The sequence below is a fragment of the Coregonus clupeaformis genome, chromosome 31, assembly GCF_020615455.1.
Source record: "Coregonus clupeaformis isolate EN_2021a chromosome 31, ASM2061545v1, whole genome shotgun sequence".
Taxonomy (NCBI): Eukaryota; Metazoa; Chordata; class Actinopteri; order Salmoniformes; family Salmonidae; genus Coregonus; species Coregonus clupeaformis.
Genome location: NC_059222.1, coordinates 29,871,179 through 29,894,480, shown reverse-complemented (window position 1 = coordinate 29,894,480; position 23,302 = coordinate 29,871,179). Strand labels below are relative to the sequence as shown.

Genomic DNA, 23,302 nt, shown 5'->3' with positions numbered 1-23,302 from the left:
ATTTTTGTTTTAGATTCCGTCTCTCACAGTTGAAGTGTACCTATGATAAAAATGACAGACCTCTACATGCTTTGTAAGTAGGAAAACTTGCAAAATCGGCAGTGTATCAAATACTTGTTCTCCCCACTGTATGTGGTGTGTATAGACAGTATGGACAATATACAGTGCCTTCAGAAAGTATTCACACCTAGGGCTGTGGCGGTCACGAAATTTCACCAGCCGGTGATTGTCAAGCAAATAACTGTCAGTGTCATTGACCGTTAATTCACATAAACACATTTAGCATCTCCTGGCATCCACATATAGCCTACAAGCCATTTTAAAAAGTATAATAAATACATGTAATATAGCCTACAACTTCACAATAAATCCATTATTTATTTTAGACAGGTCTAAAGAAGCATGATATGAAGAAAATGTAGTCTATTTCAGAAGAAAAGAATAGCATACTCTGAGTTGTCCTTATGTTAGGTCCTGATCTGGCTATGCCAAATGGCTGTGGGCTACACTAGTTCATTTAGCAGACAAAGATTTGCTTATAATTCCGTGGCATTATTTTACATTATTTTATAGTATGAAGAATACAATTGAACAAAGCTGAATAAAATAGAAATATTTTCTCCAAACGATTTGAGGGAGTGCTTATATGCTTAATTTAGAGTTATTAATGTAACTTTAGTTGTTCTACAAACGTTGGGCTATATGTTTTGATGTTTAATACATTGTAAGGCTGCATGATGAGATTCTAATGATGATTTGAAAAAAGTTGCTTAAAGGCATGAGCTCTGCTTTGTTTTTTGCGTAGGTTGTACACACTCCAATAGTCTCTCATTCACAATTTGACAAGCACTTGATAATGCCTCGAATTTCGCGGTGGCATCCCCTTTGTGGCCGTAATGCTCCCTAAAAAAGTCCATGCCTTTTGCGGCCTGGAGTGCTGCGTTGTGCCCTTCTCTCTGAGTGTGCTGCGCAATCGGAAGCCCTCTCACTCACATGGCTCTCCGTCACGTGATCGGGTCTTTCTCACAGGCTACAAGTTAAGGAAAGACACATCGAGGACGCAACTGCGCGCGTCCTTATCGAATTCCGAGGTGCATATTGAAGACATTGGAAGAACTTGTCCACATTTACTTTTCGTTAGCCAACAAGATGAGTAGGCCTAACGAACAGCAAAAGCACTAGTCTATGTCAATCTACTATCCCCCATAGTACAAAAGTCAACCTATTCTATTCTGTCCGAGGAATAAATATTCCAAACATAGTCTGGGACAGTTGTGGGATCCCAAATTAATGCAACCACTAGCATCAAAAAACAGTATTTATGCAATGTGGCTGACGCAACAGATCAGAACGTTTAGCTTAAAATGTTGATAAACTATTAGGCTATTTCTTCACATTATAAGTGCAGCAATGCGCACATGGTAGTAGGCTATAAGCGCAAATGTCCCATTAGCGTAAAACACCATTAACAAAAGTGACCGCAAATGCAATTATGCATGTAATGCTTTTATTATAGAGGTCCTTTTTATGGTGAAAATTATCTTCCCCAAACTTGAAACTCACGCTCTGCTTATATATGCCAGTTAGGCTCTACACTCCTTGTAATGCTGATTAATGTGCTTAATTTTAAGAAGTTATTTGGCCACTTTAGTTGTGATACAAACCTTATTAAAACATATAGGCCTATGGGCTAGGCTACATGAGGTGTGTGCGACTATGATTAGAAAAAGTCGCAAAAAAAAGGCATTGTTTCTTATGCTGGGCATCATTCACAAGTGATAATATATAATTCACAAGTGATAGGCTGATATTGTCACCCATCAGACTTTTCTTGATTTAATCTTGTCTTTACATATATTAAATAATATATGCATGACATTTGTTTTGATTTAAAATGGACCATTATCATGCACCTGTGTCGAAACAGGGGCAGCGGGAAAAAAATACATGTCATATGCACTTAAATAGCGAATGGAGGATGCTTTTCCCCGTGGTTCATTTTCATGCCAGCCAGGTAGGCTATACTCCTGTTGTAAATATAAGCAATGTGCTTAATATTAGGAAAGTTGAGAAATAAATATAGTAGGCCTAGCCTATAGAAAGCTGATGGGATCCTCCTCTTTTTAATAGCGGCCATCACTCTGTTTTCTCCCACAATTGCATAGCCTATAGAAATGTTGCGCAACATGAGCTCATGGCCTCTTATGAAGTGTTTGATTAGAATTTTTGAAAACATTTGCATTGATGTCAGAGTGATTAGAGGGACAATAGAGTGCTGAGTACCAGGCAGTTAGCAAGTTTGGTAGGCTACTAATGAACAGCAGCAGCATCAGAGCTTGGAGAAGCCTAATTACTGTGACTAAACGGTCATGTGGAATTTGACTGCCTTCATGACTCGTGACCGCCGGTGTGGCAGTAATACGGTCACCGCAACAGCCCTATTCACACCCCTTTACTTTTTCCACATTTTGTTACTTTACAGCCTGAATTTTGTGTCACTGATCTACACACAATACCCCATAATGTCAAAGTGGAATTTTGATAGTAGAACATTTTAGAAATTAAAAGCTGAAATGTCATGCAACCCCTTTGTTATGGCAAACCTAAATAATGTAAGTTCAGGAGTAAAACATTTGCTTAACAAATTGCATAATAAATGGACTCATTCAGTGTTCAATAATAGTGGTTTTTGAATGACTACCCAATCTCTGTACCCAACACATACAGTGGGGAAAAAAAGTATTTAGTCAGCCACCAATTGTGCAAGTTCTCCCACTTAAAAAGATGAGAGAGGCCTGTAATTTTCATCATAGGTACACGTCAACTATGACAGACAAATTGAGAAAAGAAAATCCAGAAAATCACATTGTAAGATTTTTAATGAATTTATTTGCAAATTATGGTGGAAAATAAGTATTTGGTCACCTACAAACAAGCAAGATTTCTGGCTCTCACAGACCTGTAACTTCTTCTTTAAGAGGCTCCTCTGTCCTCCACTCGTTACCTGTATTAATGGCACCTGTTTGAACTTGTTATCAGTATAAAAAGACACCTGTCCACAACCTCAAACAGTCACACTCCAAACTTCACTAAGGCCAAGACCAAAGAGCTGTCAAAGGACACCAGAAACAAAATTGTAGACCTGCACCAGGCTGGGAAGACTGAATCTGCAATAGGTAAGCAGCTTGGTTTGAAGAAATCAACTGTGGGAGCAATTATTAGGAAATGGAGGACATACAAGACCACTGATAATCTCCCTCGATCTGGGGCTCCACGCAAGATCTCACCCCGTGGGGTCAAAATGATCACAAGAACGGTGAGCAAAAATCCCAGAACCACACGGGGGACCTAGTGAATGACCTGCAGAGAGCTGGGACCAAAGTAACAAAGCCTACCATCATTAACACACTACGCCGCCAGGGACTCAAATCCTGCAGTGCTAGACGTGTCCCCCTGCTTAAGCCAGTACATGTCCAGGCCCGTCTGAAGTTTGCTAGAGTGCATTTGGATGATCCAGAAGAGGATTGGGAGAATGTCATATGGTCAGATGAAACCAAAATATAACTTTTTGGTAAAAACTCAACTCGTCGTGTTTGGAGGACAAAGAATGCTGAGTTGCATCCAAAGAACACCATACCTACTGTGAAGCATGGGGGTGGAAACATCATGCTTTGGGGCTGTTGTTCTGCAAAGGGACCAGGACGACTGATCCGTGTAAAGGAAAGAATGAATGGGGCCATGTATCGTGAGATTTTGAGTGAAAACCTCCTTCCATCAGCAAGGGCATTGAAGATGAAACGTGGCTGGGTCTTTCAGCACGACAATGATCCCAAACACACCGCCCGGGCAATGAAAGAGTGGCTTCGTAAGAAGCATTTCAAGGTCCTGGAGTGGCCTAGCCAGTCTCCAGATCTCAACCCCATAGAAAATCTTTGGAGGGAGTTGAAAGTCCGTGTTGCCCAGCGACAGCCCCAAAACATCACTGCTCTAGAGGAGATCTGCATGGAGGAATGGGCCAAAATACCAGCAACAGTGTGAAAACCTTGTGAAGACTTACAGAAAACGTTTGACCTGTGTCATTGCCAACAAAGGGGTATATAACAAAGTATTGAGAAACTTTTTGTTATTGACCAAATCCTTATTTTCCACCATAATTTGCAAATAAATTCATTAAAAATCCTACAATGTGATTTTCTGGATTTTTTTCCTCATTTTGTCTGTCATAGTTGACGTGTACCTATGATGAAAATTACAGGCCTCTCTCATCTTTTTAAGTGGGAGAACTTGCACAATTGGTGGCTGACTAAATACTTTTTTTCCCCACTGTACAATTACTTGTAAGGTCCCGCAATCGAGTAGTGAATTTCAAGCACAGATTTAACCACAAAGACCAGGGAGGTTTCACTGGGCGGAAAGGGTCCATATCAGTGGATATCTTTACATGACATGTTTTTTATATTCTAGAGAATACAGACCATTTCCAATCCATATTTTGAGTTTTGTGGATTTGCACCATATCTTCACAAATTCTGAATCCAAATGTGTATTTTAGACATATATGAGATTGGTATTACTCCGAATATCACACATGGAAATTTCCTATGAATATCACACATGGAAATTTCCTATGAATATCACACATGGACATTTCCTATGAATATCACACATGGACATTTCCTATGAATATCACACATGGACATTTCCTATGAATATCACACATGGACATTTCCTATGAATATCACACATGGACATTTCCTATGAATATCACACATGGACATTTCCTATGGCTGGATATGGACTCATTCAATATCCTGAGATATGTGACATCCTATTTTCTCTCTTCATGTTGACAAATACTGACTGTATACATGGCATATCAGTGTTTTCTCAGCACATTCAAGATAACAAGCTATATTGATTCCAGATATGCTTCTTTCTTTCTGAGGTCCATATCCGGATCTTGATATGCTTTTTGATATGCTGAAAATAAGGACGATTTCTGATGCATTTCTGAGTTTTCAGCACATCAATAATTTGTCAAATATGAAATCCATATTTTTCTTTAATACACAAATCATTTTGGGATTCCCACTGGATATCATACATGGTATGGTCAGATATTGAATCATTAGATATCCTGAGATAGGCCTATGTGGACATCTTATTTTCTCTATATGATGACAAATACTGACAGTAGGCCTATATAGTATATTTTTTCAGCACATACAAAGCATATGCTCTTGACTGAGGTCCATATCAGGATCTTGATATGCTTTTTGATATGCTAAATAAGTACAATTTATGTTCAATAATTGGACAAACATTAAATCCATATAATTATTTCAGACACTAGCTAAACGTTTTGTATACCATGTACATAAAAGGCACGCGTAAACCACAAGCTAAAAGCACTGTAACTGGTAGCCTAGCAACAAGAATCACATATTTTCTGCTGTGGAGTTCCAACTCAACTGTCATTTCTGAATTTGGGCGCCACAAATTAGTTTGTAAACGGTGTGTGGTTGAACTGACAACTGGAGAAACAAAGAAGTGAGAAGCTGTTCAGAAAATACCTCAAAGACGTTAACGCTAAAGTGAGTAGCTAATTTGAGATGTTTTATTTATCTTAGTAACTACAGTCGTGGTCAAACATTTTGAGAATGACACAAATACTAATTTTCACAAAGTCTGCTGCCTCAGATTTGATGATGGCAATATACTCCAGAATGTCATGAAGAGTGATCAGATGAATTGCAATTAATTGCAAAGTCCCACTTTGCCATGAAAATGAACTTAATTCCCAAAAAACATGTCCACTGCATTTCAGCCCTGCCACAAAAGGACCAGCTGCCATCATGTCAGTGATTCTCTCGTTAATACAGGTGAGAGTGTTGACGAGGACAAGGCTGGAGATCACTCTGTCATGCTAATTGAGTTAGAATAACAGACTGGAAGCTTTAAAAGGAGGGTGGTGCTTGAAATCATTGTTCTTCCTCTGTTAACCATGGTTACCTGCAAGGAAACACGTGCTGTCATCATTGCTTTGCACAAAAAGGGCTTCACAGGCAAGGATATTGCTGCTAGTAAGATTGCACCTAAATCAACCATTTATCGGATCATCAAGAACTTCAAGTAGAGAGGTTCAATTGTTGTGAAGAAGGCGTCAGGGCTCCCAAAAAAGTCCAGCAAGCGCCAGGACCGTCTCCTAAAGATGATTCAGCTGCGGGATCGGGGCACCACCAGTGCAGAGCTTGCTCAGGAATGGCAGCAGGCAGGTGTGAGTGCATCTGCACGCACAGTGATGCGAATACTTTTGGAGGATGGCCTGGTGTCAAGAAGGGCAGCAAAGAAGCCACTTCTCTCCAGGAAAAACATCAGGGACAGACTGATATTCTGCAAAAGGTACAGGGATTGGACTGCTGTGGGCTGGGGTAAAGTCATTTTCTCTGATGAATCCCCTTTCCGATTGTTTGGGGCATCCGGAAAACACCTTGTCCAGAGAAGACAAGGTGAGCGCTACCATCAGTCCTGTGTCATGCCAACAGTAAAGCATCCTGAGACCATTCATGTGTGGGGTTGCTTCTCAGCCAAGGGAGTGGGCTCACTCACAATATTGCCTAAGAACACAGCCATGAATAAAGAATGGTACCAACACATCCTCCGAGAGCAACTTCTCCCAACCATCCAAGAACAGTTTGGTGACGACCAATGCCTTTTCCAGCATGATGGAGCACCTTGCCATAAGGCAAAAGTGATAACTAAGTGGCTCGGGAACAAAACATCAAAATTTTGGGTCCATGGCCAGGAAACTCCCCAGACCTTAATCCTATTGAGAATTTACATTAACATTTTACATATTAGTAATTTAGCAGACACTCTTATCCAGAGTTAGTGAGTGCATACATTTTCATACTGGCCCCCCGTGGGAATCGAACCCACAACCCTGGCGTTGCAAACGCCATGCTCTACCAACTGAGCTACACGGGACTTGTGGTCGATCCTCAAGAGGCAGGTGGACAAACAAAAACCCACATATTCTGACAACCTCCAAGCATTGATTATGCAAGAATGGGCTGCCATCAGTCAGGATGTGGCCCAGAAGTTAATTGACAGCATGCCAGGGCGGATTGCAGAGGTCTTGAAAAAGAAGGGTCAACACCGCAAATATTGACTCTTTGCATAAACTTAATGTAATTGTCAATAAAAGCCTTTGACACTTACGGAATGCTTGTAATTATACTTCAGTATACCATAGTAACATCTGACAAAAATATCTCATAACACTGAAACAGCGAACTTTGTGAAGACCAATACTTGTGTCATTCTCAAAACTTTTGACCACGACTGTAGAATCAAAAACGTTAGCTAATTTGGCCAACAGCCAGTAGGCTTGATAGGGGGGTAAAAGCTAACTGGTAGCCTAGCTAGCTAACAAATAACAACATTTCCTTCCCTTCAGGAATTGATTTCTACCCCCTATTAAGCCTCAAGGTGACAGCTAACGTTTTAAAACGTTTGGGTGTATTTTGTATTACTGGTTAATATAAGATAGCTAGCTAACTAACTTAGCTAGCTAAGGCTGCAGGTAGAGTAGCTATCTTGTGTATGGTTATGTGAAATGACAATCGATTGACAGTTTGGAGTGTATCACAGACCAACACTACCAACACGTTGGGTCTAGACTACGAGGGACCGGTGCCACTGACGACCCATCGCATCCATCGTCCATAACAAACAGGGCTGGCAGGGGTATTGAGGGTGTGCAACTTTAATTTTCCTTTAAACATATATATATATATATACACATTTTTAGCAAAGATTGGCCTATATTTGCATCTTTACAGAAAACAGGTGTGATTGGACCTCTGGATTTGCTATGCTGCATTTTTAAAAACAGAAATAGTAGAGATGTGCTTTGGATGAAATATGGCAATTTTTGCTTTTCCGTGCCCTGTAGCCTACTACTGAATATGGTGCAACTGTATGCTCAGATATGTCACCTTCAAGTGAAGAAGCACGATGATTTTCGGCGCCTGAAGTAAAATAATTTGGCCGCTGGACATTGATCATCAGTCAGATTTAGTCCATTTTCGATTAGACATCTGAGGATGAATATTACATATCATGTAAGGATATCTATTGAAATTGTGATTTTTATTAGAAATATGGATCCATAAATGATCAGGTAATGACTACAGATATTATACATTTTTGAAAGTATGTGGATTAATTCATGCCTAAGTATAAAGGCTTAGATATGTCAGCATGTTGACACATACCCTTTCCGGAGTTAAAATATTCTACAAATACAGTGCATTCTGAAAGTATTCAGACACCTGGACCTTACTCTAAAATTGATTTTTTTTTTTTTTTATCCCTCATCAATCTACACACAATACCCCATAATGACAAAGCAAAAACAAGTTTTTAGAAAGGTTTGCAAATGTATAAAAAAAAATCAATTAAATAAAAATGAAACTGAAATATGATATTTACATAAGTATTCAGACTCTTTACTCAGTACATTGTTGAAACACCTTTGGCAGCGATTACAGCCTCGAGTCTTCTTGGGTATGACACTACAAGCTTGGCACACCTGTATTTGGTTTCTCCCATTCTTCTCTGCAGATCCTTTCAAGCTCTGTCAGGTTGAATGGGTCGCTGCACAGCTATTTTCAGGTCTCTCCAGAGATGCTCAATCGGGTTCAAGTCCGGGATCTGGCTGGGCCACTCAAGGACATTCAGAGACTTGTCCCAAAGCCACTCCTGCATTGTCTTGGCTGTGTGCTTAGGGTCGTTGTGCTGTTGGAAGGTGAACCTTCGCCCCCAGTCTGAGGTCCTGAGCGCTCTGGACAGGTTTTCATCAAGGATATCTCTGTACTTTGCTCTGTTCATCTTTCCCTTGATCCTGACTAGTCTCCCAGTCCCTGCAGTTGAAAAACATCCCCACAGCGTGATGCTGCCACCACCATACTTCACAGTAGGGATAGTGCCAGGTTTCCTCCAGACGTGACGCTTGGCATTCAGGCCAAAGAGTTCAATCTTGGTTTCATCAGACCAAAGAATCTTGTTTCTCATGGTCTGAGAGTCCTTTAGGTGCCTTTTGGCAAACTCCAAGCGGGCTGTCATGTGCCTTTTACTGAGGAGTGGCTTCCGCCTGGTAACTCTACCATAAAGGCCTGATTGGTGGAGTGCTGCAGAGATGGTTGTCCTTCTGGAAGGTTCTCCCATCTCCACAGAGGAACTAGAGCTCTGTCAGAGTGATCATCGGGTTCTTGGTCACCTCCCTGACCAAGGCCCTTCTCCCCCAATTGCTCAGTTTGGCCGGGCGGCCACCTCTAGGAAGAGTCTTGGTGGTTCCAAACTTCTTCCATCAAAGAATGATGGCCACTGTGTTCTTGGCGACCTTCAATGCTGCATAAATGTTTTGGTACCCTTCCCCAGATCAATTGAATTTACCACAGGTTGACTCCAATCAAGTTGTACAAACATCTCAAGGATGATCAATGGAAACAGGATGCACCAGAGCTCAATTTCGAGTCTCATAACAAAGGACCTAAATACTTATGTAAATAAGGTATTTCTGTTTTTGCTTTGTCATTATGCAGTATTGTGTATAGCTAGATTGATGATAGTTAAACAAATATATAGAATAAGGCTGTAACGTAACACAATGTGGAAAAAGTGAAGGTGTCTGAATACTTTCCGAATGCACTATTGTCTGAACTGTTTCAAAAAGTCGTTTTCATTTCTAGCTATTGTTAGCTATATAGCTAGCTAGCTAGACAGTTGCATACAGGTACAGTTATAGCTTGCTTCGTCCCGCAATAAGCCATTGTTTACAGATGGCTTGTTGCGGGATGAAGCAACGCAAGCCAGCTAGCTGAGCTGGCCAGTTGCATTCTGCTGTTAATGTTGATTGCTGATGTGGTAAGGCATGCATGACATGATGATGATCATTTTCATGTTTGCCCGTTTGTCATGTTTAACTAGCTAGCTACCGAAAATAGCCACTGTGGGGCGAATGCTAATCGATTAGAAAGCTAATCAACTCCATGTTACGTTATAGGGACACATGCTACGTTTGCTAGCTAGCTAGCCACGATGAAATGATAGCTAAATAGCTAGCTAGCTATTGGATTATAGATTTCGAGGTCGTTTTTTTACATGTTCAACTAGCTGGCTAGCCAGTTGGTAATTCTGAAGCTAAATGTTTGCTACATCTAGCTAGCTAGTTATCTTTTCTCTGCATTGCCATTGTTGGGCTGGAAGCAAGTTAAGTGTGTACAGGCCATTTTAGTACAGCTGTAGCAGTCAACAGGCAATAACAAGCTACAGGACATTAATTAATTCATGTTTTAACTTATGTTTCGGGAATTTGTCTTTCAGCATCAACCTGCTCTCCTCCACCAGTACAAGGAGATGATCGAGGGTGAATAAGCAACACTTCAGGCATTTTGTTTTTGTAATTGTGAGTTTATTGCTTGAACTTGGGGGTCAATTAATATTATTACTAGTATGCAAGGTTAACGGCTTGTCTACTTTCCTCGTTTACAGCTTTAATTATCTGGAGCCTGGTGTTGTTGTGGCCAAGATCAGGACTTATGCAATGAAAATGCCATGGAAATATGCTCTCAAGCTAGATTCCTTTGTTCATTTCATAACATGACCTGAACCAAAGTTGCTCAAAGGACCTTATGATATAGTCCTAGGTCTAGATATTGTTGTTACCTAAGCTTTTATGTCTTCTACATTTTTCCTAATTGTAGGCTACTACCTTTAGCACTTAAAGTTAATAAAGTATTTTATTGTTTAAATCTTTTGTTTTTTAAGCACTACCTTACTGCTTTAGCACATGGCCACAGTTGCATGTGTTCCAATGTGAATTCTTTAAGGATGCCAAATGGGCATAAACAAAGAACAGTGCTGTAGCTGTTCAATGTGAAAGGTTCTTTATTATACAAAAATGGGCAATTTAATTCTGTAAATGGTTTGCCTAATGGGGTAAGTTGGTGACATAATGTTCAGAGAATCCATTTTGGAAATTTGGTCAATGTATTCCTTTTCTAAACATACGTTTCCGAAGGATTAATGTAGAGCAAGTGTGAAAATCACAGCAAAATGTTTGAATGCGTTTTTCTCCTAAATGGGATTATAAATGTATCAACTTTTAAAATCAGGATTACTTCCCCATGTTTCCTCCAACTACAGTGTATAATATGCCATTTTGAAGCTCTGATTCTGTACTTTTATCCAATGGAAAAAACACAATTTAGCCTTAAAAAAAAAAAATGTATTAGGCATGTCTTACCAACCATAGGAATGTTAAGGGGGTTATTTTATAAACACTTCCTCATATGCCATTGAAACCATTATTTGTCTCATGTTTTCAACTTCCCTTTGTTGTCCAACAGCCAAAGACACAATCCTAGTTATATTAACAACCCATGCTAGTTGTTGCATCTTTAGATCTTCCCACTTTCTAAAGGATATTTTCATCTCTGTCATGAAACCACTCGCATTTGTGGTGCGCTTTGGAGAAGTGTTTTCCCGCTAATTGCATTTTGGAACATTCGCACTTATAGCCTACTGCTGTGTGCGCATTGCTGCGCTTGTAACGTGAAGAAATAGTCTTAATAGTTGATCAACATTTTATGATCTGTTGCATTAACCTCATTACTTAAAAAAAATATATATGCATGTACAGTGGTTTTATTAGTTTGGGATCTATCGTCCCACAACTGACCAGGAGTCTGTTTGGAATATTTCTTTCTCGCACAGAACGACAAGCTGACCAATAGAATAGGTCAACTTTTGTACTATGGGGGATAGTAGATTGACATAGGCTAGTGCTTTTGCTGTTCGTTACTCATCTTGTTGGCTGACAAAAAGTAAATGTGGACAGTTCTTCTAACATCTTCAATATGTGCCTCAGAATTCGATAAGGACGCACGCCGTTCCATCCCCGATGTGTTGGTCTTCAATAGTAGCCTACTTCGGCGCTGTGATGCCTGTGAGAAGAACCCGAACACGTGACAGGCATTGGCTAATAAGAATTTATTTTATTGGCCACATGCACTGAATACAACAGGTGCAGACATTACAGTGAAATGCTTACTTACAGCCCTTAACCAACAGTGCATTTATTTTTAATAAAAAAGTAAAATAAAATAACAACAAAAAAGTGTTGAGAAAAAAAGAGCAGAAGTAAAATAAAATAACAGTAGGGAGGCTATATATACAGGGGGGGTACCGGTGCAGAGTCAATGTGCGGGGGCACCGGCTAGTTGAGGTAGTTGAAGTAATATGTACATGTGGGTAGAGTTAAAGTGACTATGCATAAATAATTAACAGAGTAGCAGCAGCGTAAAAAGATGGGGTGGGGGGTGGGGGCAGTGCAAATAGTCCGGGTAGCCATGATTAGCTGTTCAGGAGTCTTATGGCTTGGGGGTAGAAGCTGTTGAGAAGTCTTTTGGACATAGACTTGGCACTCCGGTACCGCTTGCCGTGCGGTAGCAAAGAGAACAGTCTATGACTAGGGTGGCTGGAGTCTTTGACAATTTTGACGGCCTTTCTCTAACACCGCCTGGTATAGAGGTCCTGGATGGCAGGAAGCTTGGCCCCAGTGATGTACTGAGCCGTACGCACTACCCTCTGTAGTGCCTTGCGGTCGGAGGCCAAGCAGTTGCCATACCAGGCGGTGATGCAACCAGTCAGGATGCTATCGATGGTGCAGCTGTATAATTTTTCGAGGATCTGAGGATATCTGAGAGAGCCAAAAGGACTTAAGTTCCTGTATGTCACCCCATGAGTTGTTAATCATGAGACATACCCCGCCACCTTTGTTTTTACTGGAGAGTTCTTTCTTCTTGTCCGTGCGATGTACGGAGAACCACGGTGGCAGTATGAACGGGGACAATATATGCGGAGAGAGCCATCATTCCGTAAAACAGAGTATGTTACAGTCCCTTATGTCTCTCTAAATGGAGAACCTCGCCCTGAGCTTGTCTACTTTGTTGTCCAGGGACTGAACGTTCACGAGTAATATACTCGGAAGCGGTGGATGGTTTTGCTCGCCATCTGAGCCTGGCTAGAACCCCACCTCTCCTCCCTCTCCTCTGGCGTCAACGTTTTGGTTTAGCACCTGGGATGGATGGGGCTGCCTTGGGAAGTCCAAACAAAGGATCCTGGTCAGAGAAGTCAAATTTCTGGTCGAATTTCTGGCGAGTGACCGCCGATCTAATGTCCAAAAGTTATTTTAAGTTGTAGGAAATAATACTAGAAACATTCTGAGCAAATAATGTAAGAAATAACAAAAATAAAAGCTAAATACTGCAAAGTTGGCAAGGAGCTAGAAACAGGGCGACCGTGGCTGTCGGCGCCATTTTGTCTCATGTCTCAAAGCAGCCATTGATGTTGTTTTCAAAACACTGGGCTTTAAAAAAGTGTGAACACATCCATTGTCAACTAGTACAGGGTTTCCCAAACTCGGTCCTGGGGACCCCCAGGGTGCATGTTTTGGTTTTTGCCCTAGCACTACACAGCTGATTCAAATAATCAAAGCATGATGAGGAGTTGGTTATTTGAATCAGCTGTGTAGTGCTAGGGCAAAAACAAAAATGTGCACCCAGTGGGGGCCCCAGGACCAAGTTTGGGATACCCTGAACTAGTAGACAATGTTAGCACTGCTAGGACAATCAGGTGCTGCCCACGCAAAGGCTAAGCCTGTACTCATAATCTATGACCTCTCTAAGATCGAGTTAAACTGAATGGGTTTAAAGGGGGTACAATCTCTGTACCAAACGCATGCACGCACACACACACACACAGTGCTGTAGTTGTACCTCTCTGTGGAAGCGTCTGTGTTCGCTGCGGCCCTGTCTGGCTCCAGTCCTCCCAGCCTCCTCCACCTCCATCCTCTCTGCATTCTCAAGCTCCAATGCCTCCAGCTTCTCTATCACCCCAAATCGACTGGAACACACAGGGAACAAGGTTCAAGGTCAGAGGTAAAGGTCAGAGGTGAAGGGTAGAGGTCAGAGGCCTTTAGTTATTTTTTATTTATATATTTTTGTGGATAAAATAAATGTGTATAATGTTTTGGACATGGCAAAAAATAGACTTCCTTCTCAGGTGGAGAGAATAGATTAACTTTATTGGTTACTGTAGTTTTGCGTGTGTGTGGGCTGGGTAAACGTTGCATAATCTGCATTTATAAGTTAACATTACAATACACTGCTACATGAAACTGAGTAACAGACATTACATTTACATTTTAGTCATTTAGCAGACGCTCTTATCCAGAGCGACTTACAGGAGCAATTGGGGTTAAGTGCCTTGCTTAAGGGCACATCGACAGATTTTTCACCTAGTCAGCTTGGGGATTAGAACCAGCGACCTTTCGGTTACTGGCACAACGCTCTTACCCACTAAGCTACCATGATGACATTGAGAAGGACAGTTTAGGCTCATACTCCTGTGACTGTGTTCACCCCAACCTTTCTGTTCCAACTTCCGCAAACAAACAAACAGCACAGACATGCAGTGAAATGATAGATACACTGGCAGCTTTGACATATTCCTCCCCTTTTATGAGGAGCGAGAGTCACTTGGAAATATTACAATTTTTTTTTTTTTTTTTTTTTACTGTGCCCTTATTAGGGGAATCTTCAGCGGTAGCTGGCTTCTTACAAGGCAACGAGTGAGGGAGAGAGAGAAAGGAAGAAATATAGAGAAAGAGAGGATGAGAGGTATTTTCAGTCACATGACTGATGGCTCCTACACCGGCTGTTGGGGTGCAGAGTGGCAGTGTGTGTGTGTTTGTGTTTGTGTGCCGGTGTGTGATAATTATGTAATAGAGTGCTAGTTGGCTGCTGGGATCCAGAATGGCAGTATTCCGAAATGAAACCAAATGGACCCATTTTTATTCAGTCTACTGGACATTCCTGCTCTCTTCCTCGCTCTCTCGTCCCGCCCTTCCTCTCAGGCCTGGTTTTGGGTAAGGGGATGAGGTGGGTAGGTGGGTGGGTGGGTGTTTATGTTGCCTTTTTATTCAGCGTGCTGATGTTGAACCTCAGCCCTGATAAAACCACAGGGAAAGGTAATTGTTATATCCAAAGATAATTCCTATGAGAAGTATACTGGAACTGTGGAACGCAGAGATTCATCAATTTCACACTGTCTGGATTTCACCAAATACTGCCTTTTCTTCTTGGTCTGAGTGTGTGTGTTTTGACGCAGATGCGTTGGGGGTGTGTGTGCATCACAAGGCTGTGTGTGTGTATGTGTTTAGAAGCAGAGACCGTGTTTGTTGCTGCGTCATTGGAATCTCTACTGATGTCCTTCCAGGCCACAGTGCCTGCTGGTCTGTAACCTGGCAGTCAGACAGCAGAGTCCACTAACCTGGTTTACTAGCCTATACAAGTACCTGATTAACAGCTAAGGCTTTACCTAAATATATCCCAGGTAACAGACGGTGATTGCAGTCTGGAACCTTCTTTTATGCTCATCAGACTGACCTCTTAGGACTGAACATTGGCCTCTCTCTTCTGTCTTTCTGAACTAAGACAGAACAGACATGCAGACAGATGGACAGACAAAGACAGACTTGCCTCCTTTCGGGACTGAACACGGCCTCTCTCTCCTCACCAGGACTCCTCACTCGACTCCTCTTCTCTGCCTTCCTGGCCTCGGCCTCCAGCCTCCTGGACCGTGGCGTATCATTGTGCCCGATGTGGCCCAGCCCTAACCGCCCCGCCGGGTGGCTCTCTGTGCTGGTCACCGTGCTGCCGCTGGCGTCAGAGTCCAGCGAGCTAACAGAGCCACTGATGTGGGAGCCGTTGGACAGCAGGGAGCTGCCGGAGGGGAAGGGGTCGCTGGGGACCGGGGAGAGGCAGCGGGGCACCCCGCCCAGGCTGGAGCAGGAGCCCGTGGGAGACAGAAGGTCGTGATAGGGGAGTGGGACCGAGCCGTGGAGGGGGAGGCCGCTACGGTCCACGTCGTCACCGTTGACTGAGCCGGCGTCTGAGCCCCGGCCCACAGAACCACAGTCACCTGGAAGAGGGACGGGGTGGAGGGTCAAAGATGGTGAAGGACAGATGAAAACAAACAGTCGAAAACTAAAGACACTCTTACTATCTCTAAATTCTAATGTTATAATATTTTACAGCTGTGTAGCTTGCTAAGACCATTACAATCCTTTCAGATTGCCATATACAGTGCCTTGCAAAAGTATTCATCCCCCTTGGCGTTTTTCCTCTTTTGTTGCATTACAACCTGTAATTTAAATTGATTTTTTTTTCATTTCATGTAATGGACATACACAAAATAGTCCAAATTGGTGAAGTGGAATGAAAAAAATAAACTTGTTTCAAAAAACTGCTAAAGCAACACTCGAGTGGTTCAAGGGGAACCATTTAAATGTCTTGGAATGGCCTAGTCAAAGCCCAGACCTCAATCCAATTGAGAATCTGTGGTATGACTTGAAGATTGCTGTCCACCAGCGGAACCAATCCAACTTGAAGGAGCTGGAGCAGTTTTGCCTTGAAGAATGGGCAAAAATCCCAGTGGCTAGATGTGCCAAGCTTATAGAGGCATACCCCAAGAGAAGGTAGCTCTACAAAGTATTGTCTTATTTCTTGTTTGTTTCACAATAAAACATATTTTGCATCTTCAAAGTGGTAGACATGTTGTGTAAATCAAATGATACAAACCCCCAAAAAATCCATTTTTATTCCAGGTTGTAAGGCAACAAAATAGAAAAAATGCCAAGGGGGGTGAATACTTTCGCAAGCCACTGTATGGGTCTTTCTATAAATAATGGGGCCAATGTGTGACATTGGGATAACTTCTAAATGGTTTGAAACAAAAATAAAAATATTTTTATGTAGTTCCACATGTGTACTTAGCGGATATATGCAAATAGGCCCATAAATCCACCTATACAACTATACATCCTTTAAGCAGGGTTCAATTGTTTAATTTATATAATTGTACATATAGGGCCTAATATAGACCCCCCACTAAAAAGCATTTTAAAAGTATTTTTTAAAAGTAGGATATTACCACTTTAAGAATAATACATTTTTTTAGGCCTTGACAATGCGTTGATATTCCAATTATTATTATATTCTAGAATATGTGAGAATAATGTGAAATAAATTTGCGTGGCGATTTTTCTGTAGCCTATGTGCCCGACGCAGGCACACATAATAAAGCCAGGTACAGCGGTACCATTAATCTCACCATCACTGTTTTTATAATAAGAAAGTGTCCAAAAACCAGGTTCCTTTTTGTAATGGAAGGATTTGTATGGAAAGCCAAGCTGAAGCCAGCATTAGATGTTATCGTCCTCATAATAACCGCACATGGTTTTACCGCAACAGTGTAGTGCAACTAGGCTTGGGCGGTATCCAGATTGTCATACCGGCACTGAACACAAGGGGCGCTGTTTTCAAACCCCACTGATACTCTGAAATCCGAAACATAGCAATGCTAACAAGTACGTGTAAAATCCCATAGAGAATGCTAACTATATGCTAACGAGTGCATTGCGAACATTTTGTACAGTTTCTGACCTAAACTATACAAGTATACAAGTAACTCAAAAATGCTACTCAGAGTTTGCTGCACGCACAAAACAAATATTAGCCAGCAAGGCTCTTGATCTAGGAGGGGATTCTCTGCTGTTACCAAGCAAATGGTTGATTTTGGAAGAAGCTAACCAAGGCTCAGGTCTCTCGTCCTTGTGTGCTTGTAAACAAACACCACGTGACACGTGACTGGGGACTACCATAAGCTTCATAAAAGTGACTCCAAAATGAAACAATACATTATTTACCATTCATTTCTATTGGGCACAAAATAATCTGAAACACAACCAAAACAAACAGCAAATGCATCCAACAAATGTTCCCCAATAATTAAGGAGGGCACTCAATAAAAAAATTGACTAGTTGATTTAAAACCTATGCTTAACCCATTCCCATGGTTGGTGTCTTGACGGATTTGTCAAAAATTGTGTGACAAAACATTACTTTTCTGTCCTTGCATTTATGGCAGTGTAAGTTGTCGTTATATCATATAAAAGTTAACTACCTGGCGGCAGGTAGCTTAGTGGTTAAGAGCGTTGTGCCAGTAACCGAAAGGTCGCTGGTTCTAATCCCCGAGCCGACTAGGTGAAGAATCTGTCGATGTGGCCTTGAGCAAGGCACTTAACCCTAATTGCTCATGTAAGTCGCTCTGGATAAGAGCGTCTGCAAAAAAAAATTAAAAAATCAAATAACTACTTTTATACGCATTTAAGTGAATTTGTCCCAATACTTTTGGTCCCCTAAAATGGGGGGACTATGTACATAAAGTGCTGTAATTTCTAAACGGTTCACCCGATATGGATGACAATACCCTGAAATTAAAGCTGACAGTCTGCACTTTAACCTCATAGTCATCGTTTAATTTCAAATACAAACTTCTGGAGTATAGAGCCAAAAGAATAAAAAATGCTTCACTGTCCCAATAATTACGGAGGGCACTGTAGCTAAGTTCCCCCATTATATCTTAATGTAATGACATAAAAACATTTGACAGATTATTATCAATGACTTATCAACAGCTGTAACAAGTTGTCCAGAGTAGGAAATTCTCACTGGTACCCTAGTTTATAGAAAGACCCATATACTACACTAAAGATGGGGACTATGGGGCTAGGTGTGCTGTGGTTCCTCCATACCTGTAGAGGGCAGTGGTGAGCCCAGCAAGGGCAGGTCAGCAGCAGGCCACACGGCCGCCCCCTCAGCCTCTCTCTGGCTCAGCTCCTCCTGCCAGATGATGGAGCTGGAGTCTGGAACCTTCTCTGAGCCCGCCTCGGGGATACCTGAGCCCGTCACCGCCACCTTTGCTGGTCCTGGCTCCTGAGAAGTGGTGGGCTCCACCTTGCGTTTCTTCTTCTGGTTCTGCTTGTTGGTCCTGGGATACACCACCAGCTGTTCAGTCCACCTGCGACAGAGAGAGAGGAACAGAATGTTAGTGAAGGCATACAGAATACACACACACACATAAGGACATACACTACACACACAAACCCACTTACCCATTGATGATCTCTTTGTTCTCCCCTCGTATGAAGTACTCCTGTTCAGGAGTGATGATACAGAGAGCGTTCTTCTGGCCCGTCTTGGGCTCTGCGTCGATTACGTCAGTACACAGGTTCAAATTTACCGTGCCCTGGGGCAGCGTGCTCGGCTGGAGGGGGAATAACAGAGAAACAACATTCAGTCACAGGTAATGGCCAAACCTGACATGATACAGACCGTATACCAGGGTAAATACCAGTAGAACAGGACTACAATCAGTAGAATGATAAGAGGTGATTGTCTTGTAGCAAACTGGGAAGTACAGTCTATGTCTGATTAGTCTCTTTCAACAGCCACAGTTGAAACTATAAGTTCTAATAGGTGCTGAAGGGGCATGGGGTCCTAGATCTCAGTCTGTGCCGAAGGGCAACTTCTACCCGGAGCTGCTATATAACAGGTGGATTTAGGAAAGTATTCCAATCCCTTGACATAACAAAATGTGGAAAAAGTCAAAGGGTCTGAATACTTTCCGAAGGCACTGTAACAGGTGGATAGATATCACGTCTGTTTTTCCTCCTTCATCCCTCCCTCCTTCCTTCACTCTTTCCCTTTCACACAGAGAGGACGTGTACGACGGGCTTATCAGCCCCTACTATAAGGTCACGCATCCTTTATCGATGGGTTGCCAGGACAACGGGGGAAATCCTTTCAGTTCCAGAGAGCACACAGTGGAGTGAATGGAGGACGTGACAGCCCTGCGAGGCTGGACTAAATAGGTTTGTGTGTGTGTGTGCATGTGCTACTGCTAACGCACATGTGTGGTTCTGCATATACGTGCATGTTTGCCTTTGGAGAGGCACAATTCATCACGGTTTCTCCCAAACTCCATATTGCCCTGCTGCCTCCTAGAATTCCCCCTGAACCCTAGCATGGTCTCTCTAGTTCAGTGCGATTCCTGTACTGTTGTTATCAGGCCCTGACTGAACTGTACTCTGCCTGCCTGGCTGCAGATGTAAAACAGGTGCTGTTTCTCTCCTTAGCTCCTTTTAAGGCCATTCACATGGATCCTGCTTTAATGCAAGCTGCCAGTAAACCATGAGGGCTTCCAAATATGGCAATTACACTGGGTCACACTTAGAGAAACTTAGAGAGTACAGACTGCAGCAAGCTAGTCTCTTCACTGTAAGGCGAGCGGGACGAGGGGGAATTTTGCCCTGCAGAGAGAGAGAGGGGGGTGGGGGGGGGGTGAATCTCTGTCTCATAAAAAATGCACCTTTCGATCTTTGTGAGGGGGAAGGCATGAAGGTATTACATGGACTTGGTCACACTTTTCCCTTGTTCCCCTCAAATGGTTGTGGTTAGGATTGGGAGAAGATAAGCTGATCCTAGATCTGTGCCTAAGGCCAGGGCAAGTCCAACCCATATCGAGAGAGAGAGGGAGAGGGCCAGTCCAGTCCAGTGGCTGTGTTCTGTGAGTATGTATACATCTTGATCAACACATAAGGTGTTGTATTATGTATTGTTTTATTGTATGTAAATCGTATGTAAATTGTGTTTGGACCCCAGGAAGAGTAGCTGCTGCCTTGGCAGCCGCTAATGAGGATCCGTAATAAATACAAAATACAAATACAAACACAAAGATTCCTCCATCTGCCAACACCGCAATTAATCCTCTCTGGCTGAGTCCCAAATGGCACCCTATTCCCTATATAGTGCATTACTTTTGACCAGAGCACAATGGATGAAAAGCAGTGCACTATACAGGGAATAGGGTGGCATTTGAGACATACTCCATGTGTTGTAGTGGGTTTGATTTCTCCACTCCAGATCCAATCCCATATCCTCCTATTGTGTCCTCCTTCTATAGGGCCGGCTATATTTAGCTGCACAGGGGGATATTATTAAAGCTAACGACTTTCTCACAGACTGTCTCTCTGACTCAGTTCACAGTTTCTAAGAATGGGACACACAAAGAGGCAATAAAACACTGCTAATAAAGCTAGAAAACATACCAAAATATAATGTTTTTAATCGAGCAATGAACAAACTGTCAAGTAAAGTATTGAGATTTTAGGGGAAAATGGGGCATTCCCACTAGTTCACAATGGCGATAAAGTACAACTTCTTTCTCCAACTGCCAGTCAATATGATTTGATGAATGGGCTTCATCATCTCATTCTAAAACGGTGTCAGAGTGAGACTCGCAGAGACAGCTTTAGAATTAAGTGGAGTAGACCCACTCCATTATAATCCATTAATTATACATTTTTCTGGGGAGTTTTATTGCCCGGGCCGGTGGCAAGTAGCGTCAGAAACCACAGCCTGCTCTGCTCAGGGGTGAAAGGGAAGCAGCAAGCTGCTGTTTTATATGGCATATGTGCTTCGACATGCAGCTGCCTGCCCTGCTGCATCAAAACAGAACACACACACTACTCCTAGTCCTCTTTCCACACGCAGGCAGACACTGTTACTATAGCTTCTACTCCCATGGGATGAATACTATGGTTAAATACCTCAGCCAGGGGAATAAAATGACATTGTGAATTCAACACCTGGCATAGACCCAGGTTCCAGGCCATAGGGAAGCTTCAGGATAGTTAGTATCTAGTCCGTTCTCTGTTGTAGCATTATATCAGTCAAAGTGTGGAGAGAACTGAATGACCCCTGTTTCCTGTTACTATCCTCCCAGTCATTGACCCTCCGGCCCAGGTTCTCATCAGAGACTAAGGAGCTGTAGTCACCCTTCTTGGGAGGTCCGCTTAGATTAAAACTAGCATTTGAGAACTGCCCAACTGGTGTCTGTCAATTACCCAAGGGACTGGTCAGCGGCAACATGTCAGGGACCGGTGTCGGTGCACAACTCAGGGTTTGAGAAACACTCAAACCCTCACGTCTGTCTTTCTCAGGTTCTGTCTCTCTTGCCTCCTCAGTCTCTCACCATATGCCTCTCACACTCTCTCACCTTCTCTCGCAATTCAATTCAATTTAAGGCTTTATTGGCATGGGAAACGTATGTTAACATTGCCAAAGCAAGTGAAGTAGATAGTAAACTCCCACTCTCCTTCTCAGATGATCAAATGTACAACACGTCCAATCCCGTCTGATGTAGTAAAATTACATTAGCCTACATTAGATCTAGGTGCTTGCAGTGGTAGGCTGTGTGTATGTGGAATGTTTGGGTCTGGGGCATATCTGGCATTTTCATGTGGTTTTGGGGTCTAACGCTCTCTCGGTTTCTCTAGCCCGTTAGTTACTGGGAGCCTGCTGTACTTCACCAAATATGGGCATATCACAGGAATGCTGTGTAGAGCCTAGACCTCAGAGGATCTCCTTCTCAGTCCGTCTCCTCTTAGGCTAAAATAGTTCAGCTCTAAAAAGCCACTGCCCACTCGCATTAAACATCTTCAGTGAAATCTTCCCTTAATACTTCCCTGAAGGTTGCCTCGACTTTATGTGAGTCACACGAAAGCTCTTATTTTTCAACCTTTTTGTAATTATTTTGCTTATATCATGTGTCAGATGCAAAAAAAACATTCTGAGGATATTTGGCCTTCCATTCTACGTACTATGCACGCCATGGTTCCATTGCAACAAACAACCTGCTCAATGAAACATGACATCGGTAGATCATTAAGATCAATGTTTGAAATCAATTTATCTAGTATCACGTGAGATAGCTTTATATTTACGGAGATTCATCAGGGTGCTCTGGTCACTGTTGATGTTTCCCCTGATCCCGGTGTGACTTCCAGCCATTCTACCCGTGGGTTGGGCTGGGTTGCCTAACTCTGGCCTCTTCAGCTGGCCAAGAGCACAGGAATTACTAACAGTAACAACCATTCTGAGCAGGAGAAGGGCCACAGCAGTCCATATTGGGTCTTTTATGGGGTAGAGCAGTAGACAGTCCGTCAGCGCAGGGGAGAATCAGGGCTGAGCTTCATATTCTCTCTGGCACATCCCAAACAACCTAAAATTTGCATAGCTAGTTAATAGCCTAATGTCAGTAAACAACTTCAGAGTGTCTAAAATACACACCATCCAGGGATTCTGTTAGGAAAATGTGGCGCCGGACAACGTGACAAGGAAGATTTTAATTTAACGGCCATTAGAGACATTTACCGGACCAATATGCATTAGGGTGTCCACCCACGGTGCTCAGAATGACAGAAATCACATTTAGATTATGGTAATTCATCTTAAGAGAACAAGCAACTCATATAATGATGCAGCCAATA

At 42.4% G+C, this 23,302-nt stretch overlaps 1 protein-coding gene across 3 annotated transcripts in view; it reads right to left on the bottom strand.

Annotated features, from left to right (window-relative positions):
* LOC121547435 (myosin phosphatase Rho interacting protein) overlaps positions 1–23,302 on the bottom strand; it is a 73,756-nt gene that overhangs the window by 24,142 nt on the left and 26,312 nt on the right. For all 3 annotated transcript variants that reach the window (XM_041858718.1, XM_041858720.1, XM_041858719.2), the window contains exons 4-7: positions 19,085–19,236; positions 18,725–18,990; positions 15,609–16,050; positions 13,845–13,971 (exon numbers count right to left, since the gene is read on the bottom strand). In XM_041858718.1, coding sequence (XP_041714652.1) covers positions 13,845–13,971; positions 15,609–16,050; positions 18,725–18,990; positions 19,085–19,236 — 987 coding nt within the window. The remainder of the gene's footprint in view (positions 1–13,844; positions 13,972–15,608; positions 16,051–18,724; positions 18,991–19,084; positions 19,237–23,302) is intronic.